The sequence below is a fragment of the Spermophilus citellus genome (assembly GCF_964194105.1).
Source record: "Spermophilus citellus genome assembly, chromosome: 2".
Taxonomy (NCBI): Eukaryota; Metazoa; Chordata; class Mammalia; order Rodentia; family Sciuridae; genus Spermophilus; species Spermophilus citellus.
The window spans coordinates 213,265,978-213,290,447 of NC_138183.1; the positions used below are offsets into that span (position 1 = coordinate 213,265,978).

Consider the following 24,470-nt stretch of genomic DNA (forward strand, 5'->3'; position numbering starts at 1 on the left):
ACTAAATTGCTGAGGCTGACCTTGAACTTGCAATCCTCCTGCTTTAGCCTCCCAAGCCGCTGGGATTACAGGTGTACATCACCACACCTGGCATGGTTATAAATCTTGATGTCATCATCTCACTGAATTATAAGGATCAAATGAGAGAATAATGGAAGTCCTTGCAAAGTTAAAATGCTCTAGCCACGTATAACTTGATCCCTAATCAACTTGAGTAAAGCAGTACCACCAACAGAGCAATAAACACTCAATGAGCACGATGTGGGAGATGCTCTGCCCAGTGTTCCTGCATGTGCTCACCTGGTCCTCAGCAAATACGAGACAGAAGCACCATTGTAAGTCCCATGCGCAGATGGGGTAGCAAGGCACAAAGACACAACTAGCCAGGAAGGACCAGAGCCCGACTCCAAGCAGTGTGTCTCGTCTGGTCTCGGGAAGATGCATCGGGACCTGCAGCACTGATCTCCAGGCTCCCAGCTGGGCTTCCTCAGGGAAGATAACCACAATTATCCAGTGAAAACAGACTCATCTCTATCTCATCCCTGCAGACAGGCTTAGTGATTGCCAAGTGCAGAGAGCCTGATGTTTACAGACTCCAGGAGCAAAGGGTTCCAACCGGGACAGTGAGAACCCAGCAATGCTGGGAAACAGGGAGCCAGGCCAGGCAGTGGAGGCTCCAACAGGTTATGGGGTCCTGTGAATGTGGCTGGGATTTCCCTATCAGGGTGGGCTTCCCTCACAGTGTGCTGAGTGGATCTCAGGAATCATCTCCTTGAGCAAGCAGAGGCAGGGGCCCACCTCCCAGGGGCAGGCTGTCCTTTCCATGTTCTGTGCAGTCAGGGCTCTCTCTCTGCAGTGCCCCCTACAGGGCAGGGCTCTTTGCCTCTCCCTGTGTGAAGTGCTGTTTGCTCACCTCGGATTAAATGGATTTTGATGAGTTTAGCCCACAGAAGATTGGGTCCTTCCTGGCCAGCTGTGTCTTTGTGCCTTGCTACCCCATCTGTCAGATTAGAGCCCTGGGCACGCCCTCACAGAGCACCCCACAGGAGCCTTCCCAAAGATGGACTGGGATGGCAACAGGACGTGATAAAAGGTAGAAGAACAATTATTGAAAGAATGGTGGCCTTTTTTCCTGGACAAAAGGAGACCCAGGAAGCATGAGCACTGTCACAAAACATTCAAAGGCTGTCCTGAGGCAGGCCAGCTCTGTGGGCTTCCAGAGGGTGAAAGTAGAAAGGCCAGGGACTGGACTAAAAAATATGCAGAAATGTGCAGAAATCTCGCAGATAGAAATAGATCCAGAAGGGCGAAGAAGTGCCTTGGGGGCAGCCAGCCAGGCTTACTCCATCACTGCAGGGGTTCAGGCAGAGGTCAGAGGCCCTCTAAGCAGGATGCGCTGGCAGGAGGGAGAACTCAGGTCTTTCCAGCTTGCACAGCTCGGAGTCTAATGTTTTGCAAGGAGGGAAGATGGGTAAGTGGGATAGGGCTTGGAATGTAAAGGGGATAAACACAGCAAATTCCCTGTGCTGGCCTTTCCCTCCTGCCATGCAGGACCTCATGTCTTCCTCCTCATGGAAATCCTGGCCCTCATCCCCGTGTCCAGCCTTAGCTTCTGGAACTCCCTGAGACCACAAGATTTTGCTATTACTCCATCCCAGAATGACAGCGAGCCCACTCCCTCTCCCCTTTCCCAGCCTTGCTTGTCTATGCCCTGCTGGTTGCTGGTGATACTGCAGGATCAAGGAACAGGTGACTCACTCTGGAGCTAGTCCTGTCACCTCTCTCAGGTATCATGACACCTTGACTTGGGTTCAGAGCCCTTGCCTCTGGAGCAGTGGTTCTCAATCTTTAGTGGGCATCAGAATCAGCTGTCAGGCTTATAAAAATACCGACGGGCTGGGAGCCACGCGGTTCTCATTCAGTGGGCATAGGGTGGGGCCCAAGAATTTGTATATTATAAGCTCCCAGCTGATGTCGATGCTGCTGATTGCCGACCACACTTTGAGAACCACTGTTCTAGGAGACCTGCGAGATTTGAAGGCTGTCCTGGGGCAGTCTTGCTCTCTTTGGCCTCCTGTGAGTGGAAATGGCAGGAATGACAGGGAACATTCCAAGGAAATGCAGAAAGGCAACTGGCCTCAGGTTCCAGGCCATGGAGTCAGTCAAGGCTGTGTTGGAATTCTAGCTGCACTCTTGGTGAGACGATTGTCGACTGGCAATTTGCTGAACACTTTCGTGCTGTCGTTACTTATACTGTAAAATGCTGATGGTACCACTTCCACAAGTTTATTGTGAGGATTGAAGATGGTGATTTATATAAAGAGCTTAGACAGTATCTGGGGCATGTGTATAAATACTCAATAAACGTTAGCAGTTTTTATTGTCAGAATGAAATGGTGGGAATTTCAGACACCCCAGGACCACCTTCAAAGAATAGTGGCATCTCATCAGAGAGAGACAGGCCCAAGTTCTGTTCCAGTCATGCTCATTGTTGTTCTTTACCCTGCTGCTCCTGGCTGAAAGAGGAGGTACTCTTTATCATCCTTTAAATCTTGGCTTTGTGTCAGGAGCTGGCCACACATTCTGGGTGACTGTCCTTTGGTGTGACTCTCCAGGAGCCTGCCTGATAGGAACCAGATCATGTATAAGACACAGGACAAAGAGGGAGTCATTGAAGTTCTGTTGCCACAGTTCTGATGGAGCCCCATGGCCTCTTTCTCTCCATACTCATGTCCTGTGGTCTCTGGATTAGTAGTTATAATGCTGTCAGTGCAGGCTGAAGTCTCCTGCCACAGTCTCAAAATTAAGTGGGAGAATCTAGGGATGACTCCAGATGGTCTTCAAGGGTTTCTCTAAAGTGGGGAAGCCTCTGGGTAAACAGATACCAGGTTCCACCTTGTCAGAAACATATCCTGAAATGGGTACCTCAGAGTGGTACGTACCTTGAGAAATGCTCTCACCTGCTATTTGCAAAGAGTTCCGTAATTAAAAAAAAATTTTTTTGAGAAGTTACGCTATTCTCCTCTTATCTGCAGTTTCACTTTCCACAGTGCCACTTACCCATAGCCAACTTGTCTGACATGGAAAATTCCAGAGAGAGAGAGAGAGAGAGAGAGAGAGAGAGAATAAAATAAATAAAATAAGATTTGTTTCAGCATATTGTTTTATTTTATTATTACTTATTGTTATCAAGCTCTTACATTGCCTAATTCATAAAATAAACTGTATCATAGTTACAAACGATAGGAAAAACACAGTGTATACAGGGTTCAGTACTATCAGCACTACCTGCAGCTTTGGGCATCTGCTGGAGGTCTTGGGATGCCTCCCCAGTGGGCTAGGGGATTTTTGGACTCCATTTCTAGATCCTTCTCAGTGCTCCAGAATGCCCACTGGCATATTAAGCCTCCCTGAAGTCCTATAGCTAAGACACTGTGTATGGCTACTGAGCATCGTAAGTTTCGTTTCTCACCAACTAACTTGGGGAAACTACTTTAGGAGCATACAGTTTTCCAGGTGCCTTCACATGTAGGCTCTCATCTCATCAGGTTTTCAAAACACCCCTGAGAGATGAATATGCCCTTGCCTATTTCACAGGTCAGGCTGAGGTGCAAAGAGCGTGGTCACTTGCCCTAGATCATAAGGCTATTAAAAGACTGTCTTTCTGAGAAAGAATTTGATGCATTTGATGGAACCTTGATAGTAGTAGCACCAATCATTAAAACAACAACACAACAAATAACAACAACAACAAAACACCAAGTAGGGTAGCACTTTTTACTTGTCAAACCACTTTCAGTTGAACAATTTATATTATTTATTATTTATGTGTTTTCTTAAGCTCACATTTTGATTATGATGTTATCACACAGAGAGACAGGTTAAGAACATGGATTCTGTAGTCAAATGGGGTTTTAAACCAAGCTGTGTCTCTTCCTAGTTATGTGACTTTGGGCAAGTTTGGGTTTTTTTTTTTTTTTTGTACCTGTCCCCCCTCCCAGATAAAATGTAATTTTCATACCTATATTGTAAGGTTACTATGGTGATCCAATAAGATGTTACATGAAGACCTCTCAGAAAGGTATTCAGCACATGGAAAACTTAGGCAAGTTCTAGCTATTGTTGCTGTCATTGTCTTTGTTAATAATAGTAATATTGTGTAAGTCCACTTGTTTTGAGAGCCTGTGGAGAGGGCATTTGGATAGCAGCCAGTAGGTCTCAGGCCTAGCTTGGCCCTCTCATTAGGCAACTTTGGACAGCTCACTTAACCCCTCTGGCCTCAATGATCTCCTTGGAAAATGGGATCACATCAACCATCCAGCTTAGTTCAGAGTGTTTCTGAGAATAGCTGCCAGGGTAACTGATGGGACAGTGTTTGACAAACATAAAAACAGGTCCTAGGGAATTTCCAATGTTCCCATTTAACTGGAGCCTGAACAGGAGGAAGTTGTGGAAAGAGGATAGGTTGGCTCTGGGGACGCTCTCTGCTAGTTCTGCTGCAGGAGCTGAGAACTGCTCAGCCTCTGCTGAGGCTGTTCCAACAGCAGTAATTATGAGCAGTGCAATTTCATGGACTAACATAGAAGCCAAGAGCCAGTCAGTAGCAGTGCTCAGAGTTCTTCTTTGCTAGACAATGGTGCTCTCATTCTGGGATTTCCCAGATTGTCCTTTGTAGCCTTCTAAATAGAAAGTGATTGTCTTGGCTGAGGCTTATGTTTCTTCCTGTTTACCCTCTTCTCATGTCCTATGGCCCAGACGCAGGTGCCAGGGCAGCTCTCCCCTGATGGTGCTGGTTGAAGGCCCCTGTCATAGGCTGGGTGAAGGAGCACACCCTGTACTTGCTATGCACACATCATACACACACACACACACACACACACACACACACAGACAGCCACCTCTAGGAGGATTAGGATGCCTGAACAAAACAGAAATCAGTTTCCTCACTACTTTTGTCCCAAGGGAAAGACCTCCACACCTCGGTCAGGTAATAGATTTTTTAACCCACTCTGCAAGCATTTGGTTAATTGCTCAATCACAAAACTTTTCCATGAAAGGCAACTGCATCTCTTCCGGCAACAGGCTGTTAGAGAGGCACTCAGTTCCTCAACAGTTCCCACGAAGTGCAGACCACAGCCCCTTGGCAAAGATGCTGCCTCTTCAATCGCTAACCTGAATCCCTGGTGACCACATCTGGCCGAGATTGAAAGGGCCAATCCTACAGGGAAAATAAAATCAACAAAACCACACCAGCCTTCTCCCCACCAAACCGCTGCCGTGGAAAACAAAACAAAACCCCAAAACCCAGCGAGAGTCTGAGGGCTGTTCCTTTCCAAACAGTTCTCTGAATCGCTCAGATATAAAACCAGAACCGAAGACAATGTTGGAAACCTGCAAGCTTTTTAATGCTTCAACAGTAACTTCAGGTTTCTGTGCCCACAGTTCTGTGGCAGGGGTTTTGGTTAGTTTTTATAGTTTTTTTTTTTTTTTAACAGTTTTCTTTCACTTTACACAAACTGCTGGCCCACCTGAGTGGGCAGGCAAGCCTAAAGTAAATCTTGGAGCCACTTCCCCCAATGTCTACAACCCCCACACCCTGACACTGCCCTGGGTCGGAGATGGGGGTGCAGCTTCTGGCCAGTGGTGGAGGCAGGACTGGCTACATGGAGACTTTTCCAAGAGGGGTCAGAGGTCACACTAAGATTGCACAACTTCAATCCTTATCTTCCTCATTGAGATGAAGGGGGGAAGGGGCTAGGGGAGGAGCCTCGGGGCTTAGGATGTTGAATTGAGCAAATAAATACCAGGGGCACCTGGTAACTTTCAGATTCGAAGGGAAAGCATGCCTGCTCTTCAGAGATGTGTCTGACTTGGAAAAGTAAAAACAAAACAAAACAAAACAACAACAAAAAACCCTGGATCTTTCAAGTGTCCTGAAACTTTACTTTTACCTGAGCCACTTCTACATTTGGTGATGCTTTGAGGTCTATAGAAAGAAATAAGATGTAAGCCTTGCTCCCTAAAAGCTTGCCTTCAAGTGATATTTAAAAGTGTCAGGTCTCCAGATTCCCAGCAAACAGTGAAGCTCTTACACAGTGAGGGCATCGTGAATTTCTGACTTCTTGCTGAGGGCCTTCCCAAGTTGCCCTCATGGCTCAGTACTCCCAGTCTCCCCATGAAGCTGGGTTTATTTTGAATATATTTTGCATGGTACAGTGGATGGAGCTCTGTCCAAGAGACCTGGATTCTTATGAAAAGTTAGGTAATGAAACGGGGTGATCTTTAAACCTCCTACAGGCCTTTCACTCTGGATTTACTAATTCTGTTGAATTATCCCAATGATTAGCCAACTATTCTGAATGTTCAATGATGAATAACAGAGTACTTGTTCCTAAGCAATTAAAATCTAGTAATGATAATATCAATGTTCAGCCCCACAGTAACAAATGAAATGTACCTACCTCAACTACAAGAAGCGTTGGACAATAGGACATAGGAGAGAGAGAAAGCAGGTGTGGAGGACCATGCAAGAGAGGGTAAACAGTTATGGTTGGGGGGAAATCTGAAAGAAATTTATAAAATTAATTTTGCTCTGAGTCCTAAAAGGTCAACATGATATCATTTGATAGAGCATGGAACCATAGAAAGACATGGAAAGAAATTCCATGCTGAGGAAACAGCTTGAACAAGGCGCGGAGGTGTGAGCATGCGTGGCCTAGTCCAAAACACAACCCGCAGGACACTGGGCTGGGAAACATTACCCCACCACTTGACCCCCACCACCAGCACAGGAAAAGTGTTTGAGCCTTTGGACCCAAGAAATGATAAATTAAGCCCTATAAAGGAACATATTAAAAGGCAGTGGCATTTAGTATGTGCATTGGGGAGTTGCCTTTACATGATTTTATCTCAAAGGAAAAAAAAAAAAAAAAGGAAAGGGTTGAGGGAAGGGAGAGAAATCCTTTGCTGTCCTTTCTATTCATATCAATATCAATTCATTTCTGGGCTTGTCAGTGTGACGTGGTCTGCCCTCCTGAAAGCCAAACATCTTACTTTCAAACCTTCCAAGGGCCTTGGATCCCCTGCAGATCCCCATCTGACCTTTTAGCAGGAGCCCACTCCCCTCCAAGCCTCGTGGAGGGGACACAGCTCCCACTGAGCTCCAGACCTCTCTGTAGCAGGCTTGCACAGGAGAGTTCTTTCCTGTCCAGGAAGGATTAGCGCTTTTCTTCAATCTGACATTCGGGTTCTGAAAAGCCTACCAGCTGTATACTTCCACAAGCCTTTTATTTTAATTTTTATCTATTATCTTCATTTACACCCTAGATCGCTGGGCCCTCCTAGAACGGGAGAGAGGTTTTAAGTCTTTAAGCCCCTTGCAAAAATGACTGCGCACAGGTTGCCTTCATTATCTCAAGAAAAAAGGTGTACTTCACCATTTTTGACCATTAGCCACTAATATGGCTAGGATTCTCATTTGGCAGATGATGTGAAACTCCCCTGTGGTATTTTATTCTTCAAGCCCAGTTATCTGGGGCAGGGGGAATAAGGATTCCCTAGAACAAGCTATCTGGCTTATTCCCTCCTCCCTGCTGGAGTGGCACACTGCAGCAGATCCTTCTGCTGTTGTTCCAAGACCTTGTAAAAGCTGACATCCCCCCTCATGTGTGGGTGGAAAGGCATCTCAGCCCACATAGTGCATTTGGAGCAGTCTAGAGAGCCCACTTTGTCTGAAGTTCCCCTGGCCGCCCCCACTGTGTCTGAACATCTCCCCATTAGTCATTGCTTTGGCTGAAAGAGTGGAAGACCCCTGTTAAACTGAAGTGCCTTATCTGGGAAACACATTAAGCTATTAACAGCTGGACACAAATTAGTTTATCAGACAGGGGCTGAGCTTGCAGGATCTACAGTGAAAAGGGAGCATATAGATCATTGGTTCCAGAGGAGGAAAAGCAGGCCTTTGGATGAGCAGCTGTCACCCAAGGGAGCATCAGTGGCACCTTCAGGATGCCAGGCCTCAGGCTTGGCTTTCTACCTGATCTCCTACCCCCTTCATTCTACCTTAAGGAGCAAGGAAGGCACTCTGACTCTCATTCAGGAGATATTTGTCACGTGTCTACCACAGCTGGGCAGGTGATGAAAATTTGGAGAGGTTTATAGGAGGGAAGACAGAAACAGGGATAAGTGAGTACTGAGTGACAAGGGACAGATCTCTTGGATGCTGGGGATGGAGAGGTCTGGAGCATTGCACAGCCAGTGAAAGGCAGGTACAATCTCTGGGGTCCTTCCCACAATACCAGGATTTGGGGCCCCACCTTGTGACTTCCATGAGAGTACAAGAGGGGTCACACGCAGGAGAGGGCCCAAGCTTGAGGTGAGGAAGAGTCACTGCCTGCCTGTAAGGGTCAGCATCAAATTATCAGGCCCAGGGGATGGGTCAGAAAGCCATGAGCTGAAGAGAGGCCAACAGCCAGGAGGAACCACATTTCAGGGGAGATCAACACAAGCATTACCCCTCATGGTCAGCAAGGCTGAGCTCTTCCCCCTAACCCACATGCAAGTTCTGGTGGAAGATTACAGAGATGGGTGGAAAGAACAGAAAAGTGTGGAGAGAGGCAGCTTGGATGTGAATAACTCTCAAGAAGGTTTCAAGGAGCCACTTTTGTCTGCAAATCTGCAGTGCCCTGACACCTGTTTGGGTGAACTCACAGCCCTTGTCTTTGGAACTTCCTAGAGCATGCAGCAGTGGCTGGCTGGTGATGTCAGTTGTCTTTTTCATACACTCTTACTGCATGCCTCCTGTGATTTCAGCAGCCACCTAATCTGTGTTCCTCCCATAGCCTTCACCTTTTCAAAGCTGTCCTCTCACTGTTACTAGATAGGTTTTCATGAAATGAGAACTTGGACAAATTGTTTTATAAGAATAAAAGGTAGAACTCCCTTTATAGAAACCTGTTTGGCTCAGCCTGCCAAAGGAGCTTCAATTTCTTTCACTTGATGTCTACATTCTGATCACACAACACCTGTTGTACTGTTTCACCTCTGTGCAATCTGCCACATGTTATTCCACCTTCCTAAGGTGCTTTGCTCCTCTTGTTGGACCTACCTTCAGCCTTCTAGATACAGGTCCGTGTCACTTCTGTGTCACCTTCCATGTTCCCAGGCTCATGCATAGCTTTTCCTTTATGCACCACTGTATACTGTGTGGCACTTGTTTGTAGTACCTGTTGCATTAAGTGCAACAGTGTCTTTTTCCCTACTGGACTGCATGTGTGCATGGTAGGGACACTTACACGCATGTACAATCACACACCAGAATGGGACTCTTCCTTACTCTCAACTTCCTGGACCCACCTGGATTAAAATGCTTCATAAGGAATATGCGCTAAGTGAGCTGGGACACTATGGTCTGTAGTGTGTGAGGTCTGAGGAACAAGGCTTTATTCCCTTCAATTAAAATGAGGGCAGGTGCCTTCAGTATCTCCCTCCCTACCTCCTCCTTCCTCCTTGCACCATGAATGGTACTTTCCATGTTTCACCAGTAAAGATTTTGATTGAGAACTAATTGTCCATTCAGGGACTTCCTGGAGGTGTGTGTCTTTCTAGCTATCCTTGAAAGCACTATGACCCTATAAATGCTTCCCCAGAGAGCACACAGAAACCCAGTCTTGTAGCATTTTCAGAGGCTTTGAACTCTACATCTTCCTACCCAGCTCAAAGGGACCCCTAGTTAAAAAAAAAAAAAAAAGCACTAGACAGCTGTTTTGCTCTTTTAGCCAATAAGATTTTGTCAAGCTTTATTTTTGGAAAAAAACTAAGTTATTTTAGGATTTGGTTTCCAAATATATAAGTATATTTTAATATAAAATGTTTTTTCAAGTGACACATGTTCTCCCTTTATATGTTCCCCCAGGATGTCCCTCTTCCCTTGAGACTGCAAAATTACTCTCTATGTTTCCATCTCCAGAGACAGAGGTGCACATATAAGGTTTCCTTGTAGCCATTCAGTCTTGTAGGGCCATGCATTTCTTTGTAGGTCCTCAGGCAGGATGTCTGGGCCTGGCTCAGTCCTAATTGCTGATGAAGCTGTATGAACTCACAGTGGGACAGTCACATTGAGCTCCATTCTTCCAGGCATGGGGACCCAGTGGGGCAACAAAATGGTCAAGATTGTTGGAATTTGCCATCCAGTTAGATAAGGCAGAAAATGAATAAGAATAAAAGTTGGCTTAGTTAACACAGTGAGCAGAACACAGGAAAAAAAGAAAAATAGTAATGAGATAGGAAAAGTTTGCTGCATTAGAAGTCCTATGAGTAGGTGATGTTAAAAATTAGATCATAGGTAGGCCTAGGAGAACAGTGTCTCAGGTAGAGGGACTATCAGGTACACATCCTGAGCTGGAAAGAATTTTGCTATGATTGAGAAGAAACAGAGCCACTGTTGCAAACTGGAGCATAGTTGGCAAGGCTCAGAAGGTGGGAGATCAAATAGCAGGTCATAGAAAACTGAAGATTTTTTAACTCTGAAGGGAAATAAAATCCTGAGAGACATATGTAATATGACAACATTTTTATTTTATTGGTATGTTTTAAAAGATCACTTTTAAAAAGACTGGAACCCATTTTATCACTTCCCCTACTACTGAAAAGAATACGATATAAGGCAACTCATAGCTCTTATCAGCAAGAGAGAGCCAGGATTTCTATCCTCAAACGTCACTGTTGACCAAATCAGAGACAAGCACTGCCGTCTGGGTGGCCAGTGGCCTCTTGCTGTGGAGAACTGAAAGAATTCTGATGCTTGTCAGGATACTAAAAGTTTTGGGGGGGGGGGTCAATGGAGGATCGCTGTCAGGTTAGAGGATACTGGACCCCTGAGGTCAAGAGTTAGGCAGGAAAGTGGGGGGAGGAGAGTGTCTAGTTCCCCAAAGTATCAGAGAAAGGCACAGGACAGCTTGCAGCAGGTGGGGGAGACTGAAGAGGAAACAAAGGCCACAAGGCCGCCTCCCATGTCCTCTCCTGTCCTTTTCCTCCTCCTGCCAGGGCCACGGATGTCCTTTCTTTGGCAGCGGCCAGGTGTGTTTGAAAACACCCAAGCTCCGTCCTTCACGTAGCAGGAAATAAATGTTGCTGGGGCAGCGGCGTGTGGGCTAGCGCAGGGTGTGTGTGTGTGCATGCATCCATCCTACAGCCACAGTTCCAGGTGTTCCGGGGGCGGTGGCCCGAGAGTGGCTCTGTGGAACTACTTGGGTGAGTTTGGTGCTGAAAAAAAAATATGCGATGGAGCTGAGCACGGGTGGGGAGCGGCAGGGCAGAGTGTCGGGGTTGAGGACCCGGAGGACCAGGAAGACATAGCCCGCGCTCCCGAAGCCCCTCTCGGGATCCTACCCCTCCCTTCTGCCCAAGGCTGTCCCGCCTCCCCGCCCTCCTCCAAAGAGTTAAGTACCTCCCAACCATCTCTCCCCCTTCCCTCCGACCCGCGACAGTGGCGAGCCGCCCCACTGAGCGCCGGGGGCCACGCGGGGCTGCCGCGGGCCAGCGAGGGGGCGGAGAGCCGCCGGCCTCAGACCCCCTCCGCCCCCGTCCGCGGGCCCCAGCGGCCTCCGCGCCGCCAGGAGCGGGCGCTCGGACACAGGGGGAGTTGTTTGATTTGGCGGAGGCGAGGAGGCCGGCGGGGAGCGCGCGACCGAGGCACGAGAGCCGGGCGGCGTGGGGCTCCAGGTCCGGTCCGCCCCGGGTGCCGGGGATGCCCACAGGGGCTGCGGCCAGAGGACCACCGGGGACCCGGGACCGCGCGGCCGGACCTTGCCGGCGCGCAGGCAGGTGCTTCAGCTTCTCCCCCCGCCCCCCTTCTTCCTCTCCCTCTTCCCTCCTGGCTCTGAAGTAAGATGAGCGTGATGCTGTGGCGCTGGGAACAGAATAACACCACCATGAAACTGGTAAGGGAGGACCGCAGACCTCACTCCTGGGCACTGCTGTTCTACCCCCCACTCCTCCCCGCGCCCCTTTAGGAATTGTCTCCGTGGTGGAAAGCCCCTGATTCCGTACTTGGTATTTCCCTTATTGTTTTGAAGATTTATTTCAGGGTGTGTGTGTGTGTGTGTGTGTGTGTGTGTGTGTGTGTGTGTGAGAGAGAGAGAGAGAGAGAGAGAGAGAGATTGAGATTGAGATTGAAGGGGGTGGGGCCGGGCTGCCTTATCTCCTCGTCCCTTCCACCTACGAATTCCTGTGGCTCTATTGGGTTGCAAGCGCCTCTGGGATTGCCTCCTGCTAGTAGGTCTGTGCTCTTACTGTGGGTCGGGGTCAGCGTGATCTGCCTCTCACGCCCCAGTCGGGTTCCCCGCATGGTGTTTTGATATTTTGGGATGCACGCGGGTGTTGCTCTTTATTACGGTTTTGGCTTGTTTGTCAGGAAAACAAAAACAAAACGTGAGCCCTTCGTGAATATTTACGTCTTAGTTCTCTTTTAAGCTTGCAAGATCCATCCAGGCTTCAGGTACTTTTTCCCTCCTCCGTTTTCAAAAATAACCGTCTCTTCCTCCTGAGAGAGCTGAGAAAAGCCTGAACTATTTCCCCATCCCAGGCAGGCAATCTGATCAGAAGGCTCTTCTCTGGTTTTGCTTTTGTGATTAAAAAAAAAAAAAATCAGATGGTTTTAACTGGCAGGGACCATAATTTCCCCCATTGAAGTCAGTCATTGCTGTGGTCAAATCAGTTAACCCCCTTGAATGTCAGTTTCCTCTTTATTGAAGTGGGACAGATTCCCAGCTTGGAGAACTGGTGGCAGGATAAGAAATCACATTTGTGGGCCCTACTTATAAAAAGGACTCAATCAAGAGTAGGTATTAGTAAATTGGAGTTCATGCTCATTAGGGTAGACTTTGAAAGATACCCCCCCACACACACACACACAACAGCAGCCTCATTGAATACCAACATGCTAAATCAACCTAAGCCCCATTTTTCATATAATGAACTTATTTGTTGGAAAAATGGCACCTTGCTTTTCATACTTCTTGTGTTATGTTTGGCCTGTCTAACTTTAACCTACTATTTTACAACTTCGTTTAATGTGCTGTAACATTAGCAGACGCTATGCACCTTTGCTGCACTATGTCATGATTCCAGCTCCCTAATCCTTTCCTGGAATCCTTCTCCTACCAGACTGCTATGGGAGAGCCCAGAGTTTCAGTTCATTTCTCTCCAAGTTACACCTGAGATGCCACTCTAATATATAGCAGAGGAAAGTCGGGCCCTGGTCTGAACTGAATAGGTTGCCAGACCTAAAGGCTTTTGGAGAGGGGCAGAAAAAAAGAATTATTTGCCAGGCAAGGAAACCATAGAGCATCTCGGGGATGACTTCTGGAGCTTGGTGGCAGGTGGCTGTGAATAGAGTTGGTATGTCCCCTCTGTTCCAGTATTGCCTTTAGCCTATGAAGGGAGCTTTCCTCTACATGGGTCAGAGGTCAGCCTTTATTGGGTCTGCCTGGATCTTTAGACCTGTCTCACTTTTCAAATGAACTGTGAGGACCACCCAAGGTAGTTGTTGTGGTCCACCAAAGTCCCCCCTCCTCATCAGATGGAGGACAGACCAGAGGAGCTCAGACAATCTGAAGCAGTTACTGTATTGTGCACTCCATATACTCCAGGCAGGAAAAGCCTGAGTCTTGCCATTCAGAGAGCCTCAGATATCCTCAAGGATGGACCTCAGCTATTCTGCAGAATCCTGGGGCCACTAATACATCATGGGTTGATACATCATTAGTTTGCTTTTTGTTCATTCATTATTGACTGATTGAGGTACCAGTTATTTGCTGTATGATTTGTGCAGAGCTCAGGCTTGGCAGAGAAGCAGCCTGTGATCATCCTAAAAGGCAGTGCTCACAGGTGCTTTTTGGTGTGAATTCCAGCCTTGCCACTTACTAATCTCTGAATCCATTTTCCTTTTCTGTAAAATAGGGTTTAACAGTTCCCTTTCCCCAGGTTGTGAAAAGATGAAATGTGATAATCTTAAGAAAAGGATCCAGCTCAGAGTCTGAAACATGAATGTCTATTAAATGGGAACAGTCATCATTATTATTTTCTTCAGGCGTAAATGAGACACAGTCTCCATCTCCAAGCTGCATTGTACTGTTGGGTGAATGGCTTGTTCTCCTAATGGGCTTGGGGAAAACAAACCTTTCTTACCTTTGAATCATTAGTGGCCCTCAGCAGGAAGGAGCTCCCTGGGAACATCTTGGAAGTCAATTGTGTGTGAATAACTGCCCCAGAATGGGGCCTGGGGCCAGAGGTGGGTGCTTGAACTTTTATCACTGATGCAGTTCAATAAACATTAAGTCGGTTAACCTACAGCTTGAGAATTCACTGTTCTGGTTGAGTAGTGGAACTAAAGGTTTGCTTCATGTTTTATTTTAAAGCTAATTGGATAAAAAAAAAAATAAGGCAAAAAGGCCAAGAGTAATTAGAGGCAAAACTTGTCTTTGTATTATCTCTGCAGGAGAATTTCAGAAATGCACCTGCCCATCTGGGATAGCGAGCAGTAACTGGTAGATTCTACTTCAAATCTGACAGGGTCACGGGGCTTTGATGAAAGTGAGAGGAGGTGATTGCTCAGGTCTGAAGCACCACTGAGAGAGGATAAGCTTGGGCACAGCCAAGGACCATGATGTGGATGATTCTGACATTCTTATCTCCTGCAGTTCTCTTCTTTTGGTAAAATTGAGAATGGTGAGAGAAAGGCACCGGGGGAGGCCACCCTCACAGCTTATCTTTGTGCACAGAGCCTGGGCATCCTACTCAGAGAATTTCAGGCAGAGCTCTGCTCGGGAGCTACTGGCTGTGCAGCTTGGGACCCATTGTCTAGCCTCTTAATCCCTTAGTTTAGCCTCTTAGTTTCCTCTTCTGTAAGTGGGGACCATAGTACCTCACAGAATTACTGTGAAGATTAGAAATACAATACATCAGGTTTTGAGCTCAGGGTTCAGCAACTAATTGATGGGAAGTGAATGGTTGTTCTTATGATTAAAATATGATCATAATCATAAGAATGCTGGGCATAGTGGTGCATACCTGTAAGCCCAGCTACTTAGCAGGCTAAGGCAAAGGACCGCTAGTTCCAGGCAAGCCTTGTTATGAAACTCTTTTCTCAAAATAAAAAAATGAAAAGGGCCAGGCATGTAGCTCAGTGGCAGGCAGAGCACTTGCCTAGCATGCACAGAGTCCTGGGTTTGATCCACACCATCATTCACATACACACACACACACACACACACACACACACACACACACACAGAGATCCAGTTGGGTGTGCATGTCTCTGCTCAGATAAAAAACAGAAGAGCAATACTAGCAATATTTGCAAAGGTTAACAGTGCAGAACTGGAGCTGGGGAGATGACCAGAAATTTCTTTTATCTACGCTTTTCCTTATATACCAAATTTTATGCAATGACTGTATATTTATCACTAATGAAAAAGTTTTAAAATATGCTAAAATTATATTAATAGTTAACAAGTATTGAACCTTTATTTTGAGCTTTACACACGATTCATTCTATTTCACCTTCTGCATGAACTATGAACTAGAAACTATTATTATCCTTCTTATCCAGATGAGGAAATTAAAGCTCCTAGAATTGGAGACTTGCCTCAGCTTCCAGGGCTAGTGACTATAGAAGCTCTACTTGGATGGCTAAGGCTGTGCACTGACCTGCTCTGCCCTGTTACCTGGGAGCCCAGCAAAGGAGCAGGGCTGCTGCTGGGCTCTGGCAGAGTGTGTGTGCCAGGAGACCCTGTGCTTCTTGCTGTCTTTCTCTTTTCACTTGCTAAAAATGCCTATTGTCCTCTTTGGTCTGGGAGATTCTGGGAGCCAGGTGGAGAGGAAAGTCAGGGTTGGCTGGGTCATCACCCTTCAGAGTCCTGAAAAACACTTTAGGGGCCCTTCCTCAAAATGAAGGAGAAAGTGGCTTTGAATGAAGAATAATTGAGAATAATGATGATGAGGGAATGTGCTTCTGACCTTTGACACCCCACCCCAGAGGCATTGGTCAGAGACCCTTTGGGCCTGTCTGTAGTCAGGCTAACAAGTAGGTTAAGAGAGGTCAGTGGGTTAAAGGGCCTTGCCTGCCTCTCTGCAGCTATATTGCTCCCTCCTGAAGGCCAAGCTGCTACAGACACTGCAGATCGGAGCTCCCAGGCATTGTGTTTAAAATACTAATGCTTCTAAAGCATGTTTTTTTTTTCTTTTTCCAGCTTTACTGAGGGATAATGGCCAAATAAAAAATGGTTTATGGTGTTAAAAAGGTGCACAATGTGGTGATGTTAATATACATACACTGTGGAATGATTACACCATCAAGCTGATCAGAACATCTATCACCTCACCTCAGCTCTCACTCCTCTTTATATCTACAGAATGATTCTCATCTTAACAGCTTCTGCTTTTCTGGATAAAGCACATTGACACTTCCTGGAGACTATTCCCATTTCATGCTGGAAAAATATCCTTAATTTCTGCTCTTGGGGCCTTCTAAGACTTTCTCCTACTTTCCACTAATTGTAACTGGCATAGATTTTTGCATCTCCCAGGTACTGAAATCATATCCATTTTCTGTTAATCCCCCAAATCCCAAGGGCAAGAAATTCCATCCTTGTCTCAAGAAACCAGGTTGTAATATACAGGAATATTTCCATATGACTTTCTGCTGTGGGTAAGGAGCCCTCTGAGTCTTGATATACTTTTCAGTTCTAAGGAAGGTTTTGACTTTGCTTAATTACTGGGAAAATGATGACTGGAATATCAGAGGAGAGGAAAGGAAAATCACGAAATTAATAAATGACTTCCTTTGGATGACATTTTGAGGTAAAACATTTTCCTTCACTTTTGTGTTAATAGAGACATAGAGATTTATAATTGGTCCCCCGGTGACCTAGCAGTGCTTACATTACTTATGCAGTTGTTTTTGTGTGGAGCTAGCAAAATACAAAAAAAATATTTTTATTTGGTGTTGTTTCTGGCTTCTCTCTTATAATACCACCCACGCAGAAGACTTGTGGCTATGTTTTTTCTTCAGGGTCTCTAAGCTGTCTCAGACATATGGACCAGACTGCCACCTTCAGTTCATTTACCAGCCCAGGGCTCCTCCCAACTTCTGATTCAGATGTTGTTGCAGATGTGCCGACTCTGATGCTGTAAGAGTTGCAGCCAGGGAGGTGGAGAGGTGGTGAAAGAGCCCAACTAACCACTGAGAACACGTAGTGGAGCAAGGGTTCAGAGTGAGTTGACAGCTGTTGCTCAAATAGAGTGACAAGAAGGTGTGGTGGAAATATTTGGGAGACTGGGAGGTGGGAGAGGATTGTCCTTGCCACCAAAATACTGACTACATCCAGTTATAACATTGTGGAGCAGGACAGGGGTGAACACCTGTATCATGTATTGTCTTTGTCATAGTGAGAGATGAACTTTGGGCTTACTAGGTACATGATTGGGCCTGTAGCACAACCAAATCGGCAGGGTAGTGCCATGCTTCAAACAGGGACTTGCCAGTGTTGTGGTTTGGATATGAGGTATCCCCCGAAAACTCCCACGTGAGACAATACAAGGTTTAGAGGAGAAATGATCGGGTTATGAGAACCTTAACCCAATCAGTGAACTAATCACTTGATGGGATTAATTGTGTGGTGATTAAAGGCAAGTGGGTGTGGCTGGAAGCAATATGGCATTGGGGGTGTAGCTTTGGGGTATATATTTGTATTTGGCAAATGGAGACCTTTCTGTCTGCCTTCTGATTATCATGTAAGCTGCTTCCCTCTGCTATACTCATCCACCATGTTTTGCTCTGAAACTGTGAACCATCAAATAAACTTTTCCTCCTCTACAGTTGTTCTGGTTGGATCTTTTAGTCACAGTGGCCAAATAGCTAACTAAAACACCAGTTTCAGTGTGTGCCCTGGGCTTAAGAGGATGGTTGGCTGCAGACGGCCCAGGGATGAGTCTTGTTCCACAGTTGAAGCTCCCATCCATTTATCTGGCACTGTCACTGATGGGAAGTTTCAAAACTAACGCGACAGACTACATGTCATCACCCATCAGAAACCTTTCATGGGACCCTGCTTACTAGTGGATAAAGTCCTGTCCCTCAATGGCATTCAGGACTGTTTGGCTGATGTTTTAGACCTTCCTCTGCGTGGCTTTCAGATAGAAGTTGTTAATTCCACAGCATGGCCAACCAGTGATTTCTGATTTCATTCCTTTTTCCACCTGTCAAAATACTACCCTGCCTTCCTAAGTTCATATCGAGTCTCCTTTCTTCTAAGTAATCCCTGATGGCCTCTCCACCTCCTGTGACCCTAATAGACAGTAATGTGAGCCCACCTTTGGTGTCATACTGCCCTAAACTCTTGACTGTTGTTGTTTGCTCTGCTTCTGCTATTGCACTTGGAATTGGGGCTAGATGCATGGACACTGGACACAGCTTGGCCACCAGCTCTCTGTCACTTTGGAAGAGTGTTATTTCATCTCTCTGAGCCTCAGTTGCTTTGTAAAATGATGATGATAATAGTCCCAAACTTGGAGTTGTTGGAATTATTTAATAATGTTTTTAGAGCAGCACCTAGCCCATAGTGAATGCTCAACAAATGTCAGCTATTGTTTTGATGCTGCCACTGCTTTTATCCATTCAACAAATATCTATGAAATCTCTACTAGGTTTGGAGAGATAGGCCAGTAAATTAAAAAAAAAAAATCTGCTTTTGTTGCACTTGTATTTTAGTGGAGGAAACAGATGATAAACAAAATATTTATTAATTTTATGGAGATAAATGCTAAGGGGAAAGATACAGTGGAGTAAGGAGGATAAGGAGGGGATTAGTCTAGTGCATGGTGGTTACAAAAGGGCTTCATTGTTGAAGTGGCATGGTTGTTATGTAATATAATAATGATCATCATCTCTCCTCACAGAGGCATTGTAAGAAGGTGGCTGTATAATTTATCATTCAAGCCAAATCATCCCTGAGGGTGAAAGGGGTGCTGTTAATAACTGCAGTGGGATAAGGTTGTAAATTGGTCCTGTCTTGTGCACACTGAGATCTATTTATAATTGGTCACTTCAAGTATAAGAAGCAGTAAGGTGTCAGAGAGACCTAGATTAAAATATTGGGGTCTGCCACTTTTAACTCTTTGATCCTGGATGAATCATTTAACCTCTTGGCATCGCAGTTTCCTTTCCTGTTATACATACCTACTAAGGAAGGGTTTGTGAGAACTAATGCAAATAAAGCACTTAGTACAGGACCTGGCACCTCCTAAGCAATCAGTAAAAACTCATTACCACCATCATCATCAGATCAAGGTGAAAAATTGTTCTTTTTGGGATCTCTCACTGTGCCAGGGAAGGAGCTGAGGATATACAGGCGGATTATTGTTAGGGTTGGCAATGTAGCTGTGGGGTGGGCTTGAACAAGAATTGACTTGCTCTGCCCAATAGTAGTCTTCATTCATTCTTGTAGAGCAAAAGAATCACTCTCCATGGCTGGGGAAACTGCAGGAAGAGTTGGAAAGTCAAGTCCAGGATTAAGAATCTTGGAAATGTTAGTTAAGGAAGAGGTTCCATGACAACCAGCCCCCAACAACCCACTTCACAATGAAGAAGACGTATGAGCCTAGAGAGCTGAGGCGATCTGCCCAAGGCCTCATGGGTTGTAAGCTGTTTCAGTGCACCTGCCATTACCCATCCTACAAATTGGTGTAACAAAGGTTATAAAGACTGAGAAGAGAGAGCATTTAGAATTCCACCTGGAGAAGCCATGCTTCTCTGAAAATGGGCTGCAGGTGACGTAACCCTGCCATATCCCATTACCCGGTACTTGGCTAATCTTTGTATGAAACTTGTTTTGGTGAAACTTGAGCCTGGAGAATCCAACTAAAGTATATTACTTTCTCACTGTTGAATGCCTCCTAGACTTGGGGATAACATTTAATCTAAAGTGTAAGATGATATTTCCTGAGATAGCAATGAGTTCACGTTTGAGAATTAAATAAACTGGGTTTATTGCATTGGTGGCTTTTTTTTTTTTAAGTGTTAAGTGTGGTAGTAAATGTTCTTTCCACAAAATAGTATCTGGCGGCTGTGAGGGGAGCAGTGGGGAGCTTGGATATGGTAGTTTTCAGTCCTTAGAAATTATCTCAGAACCTGTCTTGGTAGGTGCTATTCCAGATTGAACCATATTTTGGGTTAAGGGGACCCTTCTTTGAATAATAGATTTCTAACCCAGAAAAACTTGGGGACAAATAGATTTATTTTAGATGGTTTCCTACACACTCCCTGCCCTTTCTCCTTTGCAAGATGCTTATTGCTTAGTAAAGTATGACTGCCTACTTACTATATACCAAGTAGGAGGGAAGAGGTTCAAAGACCTTGTTGGACAGCAAGTTGGTCAAAAAAGGAATGACACAATGTTGGGAAACTGGAGTTTGATGCATTATCCTTTTCACTTATTTCCCAGAAGTGGTGCATATTATAAGGGTGTGGAGACTGATGTGCAATTGAAGCAGAGTTTTTCAAGTAGTGAATCAAAGTTTCAAGGCCATACATGGTATAGTTCCCAGATGTTTAAGCTGCTAATCCCTATTGACTGTGTCTCCCAGGTTGCAGTTTGGATAAAGAATCCCGTTTCCTATGCCACCACCCTGCTTCAGCTCACCTTGAATCTGTAGACACCTGCTAATGCATAAGCCCTGGGAGGGCAGGTGTGGAGCCTCCATCCTCTTTAATTCCCCCAGAAACAACAGAGCACGTGCACACACCCAATATTCAACCAATGCAGCAACCATAAGCTCATTGTTTTGTTTTTTTCAACTTAATGCAAAGTTGAATGACATAAAATCTAGGGAGGTTTATTGTAAGGTTAATGAAGTAACTGGAGTGGATCCAAGCAATAGTTGGTGGGAATTCCCTGGGTTCTCCGTGGGTTCTAAATCTTTTGGTCCTAGCTGTAGTTCTGTTCCTGCCCAGTAGAGGTCTACTCCAGATTCAATGTTGGTTGAGTGGTTCAGGGTTCTGTAGCTGCTTAGGCTGTCCCTAGTCAGAAATTTTCTGTCATGTGGCTGCCCAGGTAAATTGGGCCAGGAATACAGAGATCTGCCTTGTTTCTGTCATTTGCCTGCCTTTTCCTCCCCTCACCCCCATCACATCTACACATTTATATCTACCTTCTTTGGAAAATGGGGGCCTAGAATGAGACTTGAACAAACCAGCAGTTCCTTTAAATCAGAATTTAGTTTATCACAGATTGAACAAATTGCTCAGGATTTCACCATGTATCCCAGGCTGGGAGTTGGTGGATGTTGGGGCTCGATTTAATGGAGATGGAGTTAGTTCACCTTTTATTACTTGTGAGGTGTGTTGCTGTGCTTTGGGAGCTGAGGGATGAGGGGGTCTGATGAAAATCCTTACTTCTGATATCTAGTGTCACCTTTGGAAGAATACAAGCTATAGCCACACTACCTATCCCTCTGTGGATTTCCCTGGCTTAAGACTGTGTTGGAATGGAGACTTTACAGTTGCTCCAGGTTTTAAATATTTTACAGATATCAGGTTCTGTGCTCAGACCTGGGAAATAGGAGGGTGGTGCCCCTTTTCCTTCCCAGTGTTCTTATTCTGGAGGGACTTTCTAGAACGAGTGAGCGGAAGCTCAGGTATGTGTGGGAAAGGCACTCTGTAGGCAGGAGTGCTGTCCTGGAGGTGGCTAGGCAGGGTTGCCAACTGATTGTCAGTGGTGAACAAAGACGAAGGGGAGTTTGAATATTCTGGAGGCTTTTAGCCTGGGAAACCTGGACTATCGTCCTGTCACTGAGAGAAATCAGTAAGTCAGGAAGGAACAGCAGAGGAGAGTGGTGAATGAGACATGATGGATTGGTTTTGGCAGTACCGTGTTGGAGGTTATTTATATCATTTTTCAAGTTTTATTGAATACTTATCTAAACTGTGGTCCAAATTGTACAAAGGGGAATGTGAATCCACAAAGTGAACTGCTGTGCTCTCATTCTTCCTCCTCTCCTAGGGATGAAGACTAATGGCCTTTATTAACCTGGCTAAGTACCTTTTAACTCCCCAAATTCAGAACAGCTGATAAATGGTGAAGAATCTGACATGGGACTGAGACCAGAGAATGGTTGCCTGTCTCCTCTCCCCTGAACTGGCCCATAGGATGGACCTAACATGTCTGGTCACCTGGACTCCCAGGTAGAGATGCTCAGCAAAGAGAAAGAGCACCTGAGGGGCCTGCCTCAGGAGTAAAAGGGACTGCATGGGGCTCAATGTCCACCTTTAAACACAGTCATCCTTCCTGCATGTAAGCTATGCCCCATCAGAGTACAATTGTCCCTCAGTATCTAAGTAGGATTGGTGCCAGGACCCCTGCGGATACCAGAATCTGAGAGACACAAATCCCATGTGAAATGACATGATGTTTGCACATAACCTACACACATCTTCCTGTATACTTTAAGTCATCTCTAGATTACTTATAATATCTAATACAATGTAAATATACATAGTTGTTATACTGTATTTATGACAAGAAAGTCGGTACATGTTCAGTTCTTATGCAACTTTTAAAAAATATTTTCAATCCACTGATGCTTGAGTCCACAGATGAGGGAGGAACCTCCAGATATAAAGGACTGACTGTACTCACCCAGGTTAGACTTAGCTCCTCCTGTGGGGGGAGTAACTTGGGTGTGGGGAAGGAGGCTAGAAAACTAATGGGGCTTCCTTCTTTTAGGACCCAAGTGGAAACTTGGGACAGAGGGAAAAGGGTAGAAGTTCCATTTCCCACCCCCAACATGGTTCCCTGCTGCCAAGCTCTCCTCAGACTAGCCAGGCAACCAGACTCCCACAGAGGGGACATGTGTCTACAAATTATCAAGCAAGAACTGGGCACCAGCTCTCATGTGCACAGGAAAATAGAATGCTGGATGCTGAGTTCTGAAGCAGGACATAGAAATCACTCAGAGTCTGTGGATTAAGTGCTCTTAGAGATAAGGAGGAGGCTGCATTGAATTGAGCAACAGAAAGAACTTGGTCCAAATCATTGTGACCTTGGACAAATTACTTAACTTGTCTGAGCTTTAGTGTCTCTGTAAGGAAGATGAGTGGGAGCTTTTTCCCATGGGGAAGTCAGAAATCTTAGGGGAGGAACATGGATGATAGCTGATGGCATTCTTAGGCAGGTGCTGGAAAAGCCAGACTCCTGAATTCAGTTTTTAGGGAAGCTTTACATTTCTAGGACTTAGAGCTGGGCAGGAGTAGGGAGTATTTGAGGTGGGAGAAAGGGAAAATCATAAGTGGCAAGTGTAAAGACTCATATTTTATTGATTTTTTTGGAATTTATTTTATAATTGAGCTAGTAGGAGAGTGACTCACGACTCCTAGGTCTTCCTGGTTCAGAGAGAAAGTACTCACTCTCTTCTCCTGGCAGGGTCTGGGTGCCAGTCGCACTTTTTACTTTCTCCATTCCAAGTAGTGTGGTTCCAAGGACAATTTAACATGATTATTTCCAATTTAATATGTCCCAGATGTAGCACTAAGTAACCCCTCCTACTGTCCCCTACCCTTGCTCATTCCACTTCTGCAAGTCTGCATTTCTCAGTCTTGGTGCTCATTGACTTTGGAGTCAGATAATTCTGTGTTATCGGACCTGAACCCTGTGGTGCAGGATGTTCAGCAACACCTTGGCATCTACCTACTATAATGTGTTCAGTGGCAACCCCTAGTTATGTCAGTCAGAAATGTCTTTAGAACTTTCCAGATGTCCCCTAGGGGGCAAAATTGCCCTGGCTGAGAATTCCCACCTTTTACCAGCTGCTCAAATCAGAGCTGAGTCCTCATCCTTGATTCCTCCTCACCCACTTTTCCTTCATTCCAAGAGCCAATGCTTCTGTTTGGACCTCCCCAATAGACTTAAACTCTGACCCCTTCTCACTGTCACATAGTTGAGGACACCTTCGCCTGTCACTCAGAAAACTGCAGTGGTCTCCTAACGGGTCTTGGTAGTTGCACTATTGCTGGGCTTCCAGTCTCTTCTCCAGACAGCACCACAGAGGTGTCCAAGTAAAAATGACAACATTTTACTCTCTTGCTCTAAGTACAGTTCAATGGTTTTCCTCTGCACAGAGATGAAGTTCAGACTCTTCACTGTGGCTTAAAAGCTCCTTCAGGATCTGCTCTCTTCCCTGCCCTCTCTCACCTGCACTCTGTGAGTTGTTCACCAAGCCACACCATCCTTCCTCCCCTCACTTGGATTTTCGAAGCTCTTTCCTACCTCAGAGAGTTTCCCACGGTATGACCCAGCTCTGCTCCCCACTCTTCGTGACTGACTTGTTCTTGTTCTTTAGGACACCACCTGAGTGCATCTCCTTCTAGAGACCTCCAAACTCAGCCACTTTGCTTCTTTTTCCTTTTGACACCTGTG

General features: G+C 45.7%; 1 protein-coding gene across 8 annotated transcripts in view; it reads left to right on the forward strand.

The window, feature by feature from the left end:
* Positions 1-24,470, forward strand: part of NAV2 (neuron navigator 2) — a 701,871-nt gene that overhangs the window by 369,204 nt on the left and 308,197 nt on the right. Inside the window, exon 1 of one of the 8 annotated variants that reach the window (XM_081282535.1) lies at positions 11,656-11,939. The exons of the other annotated variants lie outside the window; for them this stretch is intronic. Coding sequence (XP_081138661.1) covers positions 11,889-11,939 — 51 coding nt within the window. The 5' untranslated portion in view covers positions 11,656-11,888. Of the gene's footprint in view, positions 1-11,655; positions 11,940-24,470 lie in introns of those variants that run through there. 8 annotated transcript variants of the gene reach the window in all.